The sequence below is a fragment of the Pygocentrus nattereri genome, chromosome 9 (assembly GCF_015220715.1).
Source record: "Pygocentrus nattereri isolate fPygNat1 chromosome 9, fPygNat1.pri, whole genome shotgun sequence".
Lineage (NCBI taxonomy): Eukaryota > Metazoa > Chordata > Actinopteri > Characiformes > Serrasalmidae > Pygocentrus > Pygocentrus nattereri.
This window is the reverse complement of record NC_051219.1, coordinates 5054243-5061742: the sequence shown is the minus strand read 5'-3', so window position 1 is coordinate 5061742 and position 7500 is coordinate 5054243. Positions and strand designations below refer to the sequence as shown.

General features: G+C 37.9%; 1 protein-coding gene and 1 long non-coding RNA gene across 8 annotated transcripts in view; one reads left to right on the top strand and one right to left on the bottom strand.

The window, feature by feature from the left end:
- The window catches only part of nhsa (Nance-Horan syndrome a (congenital cataracts and dental anomalies)), a 133975-nt gene that overhangs the window by 21284 nt on the left and 105191 nt on the right, over positions 1-7500 (bottom strand). For 3 of the 7 annotated variants that reach the window (XM_037541513.1, XM_037541514.1, XM_037541515.1), the window contains 2 exons: positions 1833-1877; positions 245-307 (listed from right to left, as the gene is read on the bottom strand). The exons of 1 other annotated variant lie outside the window; for it this stretch is intronic. In XM_037541513.1, coding sequence (XP_037397410.1) covers positions 245-307; positions 1833-1877 — 108 coding nt within the window. The remainder of the gene's footprint in view (positions 1-244; positions 308-1832; positions 1878-7500) is intronic. 3 more of the 7 variants (XM_037541516.1, XM_037541518.1, XM_037541517.1) reach the window with 2 other exon arrangements.
- Positions 1-7500, top strand: part of LOC119264079 — a 12373-nt gene that overhangs the window by 4849 nt on the left and 24 nt on the right. Inside the window, exon 3 of the long non-coding RNA XR_005130753.1 lies at positions 7413-7500. This exon is cut by the window's right edge and continues 24 nt beyond it. This is a non-coding gene — a long non-coding RNA (uncharacterized LOC119264079). The remainder of the gene's footprint in view (positions 1-7412) is intronic.

Below are 7500 nucleotides of genomic sequence, written 5' to 3'. Positions count from 1 at the left end.
GGGCACTAACTGCGACAAAAGGAGGTGCGTAAAAAAGGAGGTGCCCATGAGAGAAGAATATAGTCTTAGTCAGGGTTTAGGGATTAGAGATTAGGGTTTAGAGATTAGAGATTAGGGTTTAGAGATCAGGGTATAGGGATGATGGCTAGTGTTTAGGGATTAGGGTTAGGGTTTAGAGATTAAGATTAGGGGTTAGGGTTTGGGCTGCTCCAGGTCCTGCGGCGGAGGGCTTGCAGTTCTGTACCTTTCTGCTCCATCGGGAGAACTGGCAACATTCAGTAGGAGAGGAGGACCGGGCGCTCTCAAACTACAACACAAACAAACACAAACACAACACCAGCACGGCTGTGAGTAACGAAGGGAGGGAAACAGGTAAACAGAGGGGTCACCCGGGGGCTAAACACTGAAACATGAAGGCGCAGTCGACTCCTGTTAGCTGCAGTGAGCTTTGAAGCTGCTCCGCTAAAACAGCTCTGCTGAGAGAGGCTACAACTGCATCTTCAACCAGCAAACAAACAATTATTGAGCTTATATATTTACGTATTACAGTAGAAAAGAAGGAAAAAACATTTGAGTTTTAATCAGAACCAGGCTGGTCAGCTGGCTAGCAGGCTACAAGAGCAAGCAGCCTAAACAGCTCCATCGTTAATACCACAGGCTTGAATTAAAGCACTTACGGTTTGATTTACTGTAAAAATTCTCTAACAATGTCTCTTGAATGTTTTACACACGTCAAATGTTTGTGTTTCAGTCAGAAGTCGCGTCAAACCCATGGCTGAATCCCAAACGGCTCCGTACTCCCTAAACAGTGTTCTAGCTATGAAGGTTTAGAGATTCTAACCTCTACAGGCAAACAGTGCATCATGTATCAAGTGTGGATGATTCTGAGTCCCAAATGACTGTTTCTTAGCTGTATTTTGCTCTGATGGGCTGCAGGATCCAGTATTTAAACTCTGACGTAGTGCACTATGTAGGGAGCAGGGAGCTTCAGCCCCAGCGTGAGAAGAGGGCGCCGCTGGATTGGAGCTAAATAAGACTCATGGTGGTGACTTGGTGACTAAAAGGTACTGATAAAGCTAAAGTTTCAGCAATAAGCAGTGCTGCGTCATCATAAGTTCATCATTATACAAGAAAAAGTTGAAAAATTAATAAAATGACCGCAGCGATGGGCGACTGAACGTTCTCCTCATTCAGTGATCCATGGCTGCTTGGCAACGATGCCGTACTCTAATCGAACTACATTTCTTGGCAGAATAGTTGTTAATGTGAAATACTATTAATAATAACAAATTATTTCTTTAAAATGTGTGTATTTTGTCTCCGTGAGGCTGTGCGATACTGCCTAAGAACGCCCGTCCCATGATAAAATCACAATAACGTGCAATAACCTCTCACTGCTTTGGTAATTACTGAGACTGAATCTGAGCATACTTTCAAATCAAGCCCTTCTCTACACTGCAGCTGTGAGGAGACGACTGCAATACCAGGGGACACAAAATGTAAACAATGGACACTAATGGGCATGTATAGAGGTCATAGACATCAACAGGTCGGGGGAAGCCGGTCAGCAACCTGCAAACAACACACTTTGAGAAACAAGGAACGTAGTTCTTCACGTCCTCAGAAACGGCTGCTGAGAAAATACATGTTGTTAAGTGGCAGACAGAGCTGGAGCTCACAGACAGCCTGTAGGTAAACACTCTAAAGCACTGTGGGCTTAGTCTGCACTCTGAAAACCAAAGAACGAGAAATATTATGAGCTACGAGCACGAGAGACAGACAGAAGGCGGCTTGGAGACCAAAACAAAAACCCTGTGATGTGACAGTTTTACCTGTGAGTGCTCTACCTGCACTGCTGCATCCCTCACCTCCTCCTCCTGCAGCATGACGGAGAAGTAAAACATAAGCTGTAAGAAACATGTTAGGATAATGAAGTCCTGCAGGAGCTGGATTATTTTTGCCTGAGGAGATTCTGTCATTTAAATGCTTATGATCCAGTATGAATCTGCAGTGTGTGTAGTTTTACAGTCTGACTGTAATAATTGTGGAGTGATTTTAATCCAGTATGAATCTGCAGTGTGTGTAGTTTTACAGTCTGACTGTAATAATTGTGGAGTGATTTTAATCCAGTATGAATCTGCAGCGTGTAGTTTTACAGTCTGACTGTAATAATTGTGGAGTGATTTTAATCCAGTATGAATCTGCAGTGTGTGTAGTTTTACAGTCTGACGGTAATAATTGTGGAGTGATTTTAATCCAGTATGAATCTGCAGGGTGTAGTTTTACAGTCTGACTGTAATAATTGTGGAGTGATTTTAATCCAGTATGAATCTGCAGGGTGTAGTTTTACAGTCTGACTGTAATAATTGTGGAGTGATTTTAATCCAGTATGAATCTGCAGTGTGTAGTTTTATAGTCTGACTGTAATAATTGTGGAGTGATTTTAATCCAGTATGAATCTGCAGTGTGTAGTTTTACAGTCTGACTGTAATAATTGTGGAGTGATTTTAATCCAGTATGAATCTGCAGTGAGTCTAGTTTTACAGTCTGACTGTAATAATTGTGGAGTGATTTTAATCCAGTATGAATCTGCAGTGTGTAGTTTTACAGTCTGACTGTAATAATTGTGGAGTGATTTTAATCCAGTATGAATCTGCAGTGTGTGTAGTTTTACAGTCTGACTGTAATAATTGTGGAGTGATTTTAATCCAGTATGAATCTGCAGTGTGTGTAGTTTTACAGTCTGACTGTAATAATTGTGGAGAGATTTTAATCCAGTATGAATCTGCAGTGGGTGTAGTTTTACAGTCTGACTGTAATAATTGTGGAGTGATTTTAATCCCGTATGAATCTGCAGTGTGTGTAGTTTTACAGTCTGACTGTACTAATTGTGGAGTGATTTTAATCCAGTATGAATCTGCAGTGTGTGTAGTTTTACAGTCTGACTGTAATAATTGTGGAGTGATTTTAATCCAGTATGAATCTGCAGTGTGTAGTTTTACAGTCTGACTGTAATAATTGTGGAGTGATTTTAATCCAGTATGAATCTGCAGTGTGTGTAGTTTTACAGTCTGACTGTAATAATTGTGGAGTGATTTTAATCCAGTATGAATCTGCAGTGTGTGTAGTTTTACAGTCTGACGGTAATAATTGTGGAGTGATTTTAATCCAGTATGAATCTGCAGTGTGTAGTTTTACAGTCTGACTGTAATAATTGTGGAGTGATTTTAATCCAGTATGAATCTGCAGTGTGTAGTTTTACAGTCTGACTGTAATAATTGTGGAGTGATTTTAATCCAGTATGAATCTGCAGTGTGTAGTTTTACAGTCTGACGGTAATAATTGTGGAGAGATTTTAATCCAGTATGAATCTGCAGTGTGTAGTTTTACAGTCTGACTGTAATAATTGTGGAGTGATTTTAATCCAGTATGAATCTGCAGTGTGTAGTTTTACAGTCTGACGGTAATAATTGTGGAGTGATTTTAATCCAGTATGAATCTGCAGTGTGTAGTTTTACGGTCTGACTGTAATAATTGTGGAGTGATTTTAATCCAGTATGAATCTGCAGTGTGTAGTTTTACAGTCTGACTGTAATAATTGTGGAGTGATTTTAATCCAGTATGAATCTGCAGTGTGTAGTTTTACAGTCTGACTGTAATAATTGTGGAGTGATTTTAATCCAGTATGAATCTGCAGTGTGTGTAGTTTTACAGTCTGACTGTAATAATTGTGGAGTGATTTTAATCCAGTATGAATCTGCAGCGTGTAGTTTTACAGTCTGACGGTAATAATTGTGGAGTGATTTTAATCCAGTATGAATCTGCAGTGTGTAGTTTTACAGTCTGACGGTAATAATTGTGGAGTGATTTTAATCCAGTATGAATCTGCAGTGTGTAGTTTTACAGTCTGACTGTAATAATTGTGGAGTGATTTTAATCCAGTATGAATCTGCAGTGTGTGTAGTTTTACAGTCTGACTGTAATAATTGTGGAGTGATTTTAATCCAGTATGAATCTGCAGTGTGTGTAGTTTTACAGTCTGACTGTAATAATTGTGGAGTGATTTTAATCCAGTATGAATCTGCAGTGTGTAGTTTTACAGTCTGACTGTAATAATTGTGGAGTGATTTTAATCCAGTATGAATCTGCAGTGTGTGTAGTTTTACAGTCTGACTGTAATAATTGTGGAGTGATTTTAATCCAGTATGAATCTGCAGCGTGTAGTTTTACAGTGTGACTGTAATAATTGTGGAGTGATTTTAATCCAGTATGAATCTGCAGTGTGTGTAGTTTTACAGTCTGACGGTAATAATTGTGGAGTGATTTTAATCCAGTATGAATCTGCAGTGTGTAGTTTTACAGTCTGACGGTAATAATTGTGGAGTGATTTTAATCCAGTATGAATCTGCAGGGTGTAGTTTTACAGTCTGACTGTAATAATTGTGGAGTGATTTTAATCCAGTATGAATCTGCAGGGTGTAGTTTTACAGTCTGACTGTAATAATTGTGGAGTGATTTTAATCCAGTATGAATCTGCAGTGTGTAGTTTTATAGTCTGACTGTAATAATTGTGGAGTGATTTTAATCCAGTATGAATCTGCAGTGTGTGTAGTTTTACAGTCTGACTGTAATAATTGTGGACTGATTTTAATCCAGTATGAATCTGCAGCGTGTAGTTTTACAGTCTGACTGTAATAATTGTGGAGTGATTTTAATCCAGTATGAATCTGCAGTGTGTAGTTTTACAGTCTGACGGTAATAATTGTGGAGTGATTTTAATCCAGTATGAATCTGCAGTGTGTAGTTTTACGGTCTGACGGTAATAATTGTGGAGTGACTTTAATCCAGTATGAATCTGCAGTGTGTAGTTTTACGGTCTGACTGTAATAATTGTGGAGTGATTTTAATCCAGTATGAATCTGCAGTGTGTGTAGTTTTACAGTCTGACGGTAATAATTGTGGAGTGATTTTAATCCAGTATGAATCTGCAGTGTGTAGTTTTACAGTCTGACTGTAATAATTGTGGAGTGATTTTAATCCAGTATGAATCTGCAGTGTGTGTAGTTTTACAGTCTGACTGTAATAATTGTGGAGTGATTTTAATCCAGTATGAATCTGCAGTGTGTATTTTTATAGTCTGACTGTAATAATTGTGGAGTGATTTTAATCCAGTATGAATCTGCAGTGTGTAGTTTTACAGTCTGACTGTAATAATTGTGGAGTGATTTTAATCCAGTATGAATCTGCAGTGTGTAGTTTTACAGTCTGACTGTAATAATTGTGGAGTGATTTTAATCCAGTATGAATCTGCAGTGTGTAGTTTTACAGTCTGAGGGTAATAATTCTGGAGCGATTTTAATCCAGTATGAATCTGCAGTGTGTGTAGATTTACAGTCTGACTGTAATAATTGTGGAGTGATTTTAATCCAGTATGAATCTGCAGTGTGTAGTTTTACAGTCTGACTGTAATAATTGTGGAGTGATTTTATTCCAGTATGAATCTGCAGTGTGTAGTTTTATAGTCTGACTGTAATAATTGTGGAGTGATTTTAATCCAGTATGAATCTGCAGCGTGTAGTTTTATAGTCTGACTGTAATAATTGTGGAGTGATTTTAATCCAGTATGAATCTGCAGTGTGTGTAGTTTTACAGTCTGACAGTAATAATTGTGGAGTGATTTTAATCCAGTATGAATCTGCAGTGTGTGTAGTTTTACAGTCTGACTGTAATAATTGTGGAGTGATTTTAATCCAGTATGAATCTGCAGTGTGTGTAGTTTTACAGTCTGACGGTAATAATTGTGGAGTGATTTTAATCCAGTATGAATCTGCAGTGTGTATTTTTACAGTCTGACTGTAATAATTGTGGAGTGATTTTAATCCAGTATGAATCTGCAGTGTGTAGTTTTACAGTCTGACGGTAATAATTGTGGAGTGATTTTAATCCAGTATGAATCTGCAGTGTGTAGTTTTACAGTCTGACTGTAATAATTGTGGAGTGATTTTAATCCAGTATGAATCTGCAGTGTGTAGTTTTACAGTCTGACTGTAATAATTGTGGAGTGATTTTAATCCAGTATGAATCTGCAGCGTGTAGTTTTACAGTCTGACGGTAATAATTGTGGAGTGATTTTAATCCAGTATGAATCTGCAGTGTGTGTAGTTTTACAGTCTGACTGTAATAATTGTGGAGTGATTTTAATCCAGTATGAATCTGCAGTGTGTGTAGTTTTACAGTCTGACTGTAATAATTGTGGAGTGATTTTAATCCAGTATGAATCTGCAGTGTGTAGTTTTACAGTCTGACGGTAATAATTGTGGAGTGATTTTAATCCAGTATGAATCTGCAGCATGTGTGTAGTTTTACAGTCTGACTGTAATAATTGTGGAGTGATTTTAATCCAGTATGAATCTGCAGTGTGTAGTTTTACAGTCTGACTGTAATAATTGTGGAGTGATTTTAATCCAGTATGAATCTGCAGTGTGTGTAGTTTTACAGTCTGACGGTAATAATTGTGGAGTGATTTTAATCCAGTATGAATCTGCAGTGTGTAGTTTTACAGTCTGACTGTAATAATTGTGGAGTGATTTTAATCCAGTATGAATCTGCAGTGTGTAGTTTTACAGTCTGACGGTAATAATTGTGGAGAGATTTTAATCCAGTATGAATCTGCAGTGTGTAGTTTTACAGTCTGACTGTAATAATTGTGGAGTGATTTTAATCCAGTATGAATCTGCAGTGTGTGTAGTTTTACAGTCTGACTGTAATAATTGTGGAGTGATTTTAATCCAGTATGAATCTGCAGTGTGTAGTTTTACAGTCTGACTGTAATAATTGTGGAGTGATTTTAATCCAGTATGAATCTGCAGTGTGTAGTTTTACAGTCTGACGGTAATAATTGTGGAGTGATTTTAATCCAGTATGAATCTGCAGTGTGTAGTTTTATAGTCTGACTGTAATAATTGTGGAGTGATTTTAATCCAGTATGAATCTGCAGTGTGTAGTTTTACAGTCTGACGGTAATAATTGTGGAGTGATTTTAATCCAGTATGAATCTGCAGTGTGTAGTTTTACAGTCTGACTGTAATAATTGTGGAGTGATTTAATCCAGTATGAATCTGCAGTGTGTAGTTTTACAGTCTGACTGTAATAATTGTGGAGTGGTTTTAATCCAGTATGAATCTGCAGTGTGTAGTTTATACTGTAACAGTTGTGGAGTGACAGTATTGCATCATCAGGTAAAACTAATCCAGGACCAGAATTGCGTGAGGCGATTATTGCAAATCTGGACCACAAAAATAAGTTCAAAATTAAGGAAAAAATTCATGCTGGACGACTTTCTTAAAAACTGGACGCTGTGATGAAACGTGTGACTGACGCAGTGATACACCTTCTTCATGCTTAACTTACAGAAATAACAAGGCAAGCCACGATTGTCTGGACGCCTGGAGTGACCGAAACGGTCCTGTACAAAAGCTCATGCATGTCTGCAGCTCATGA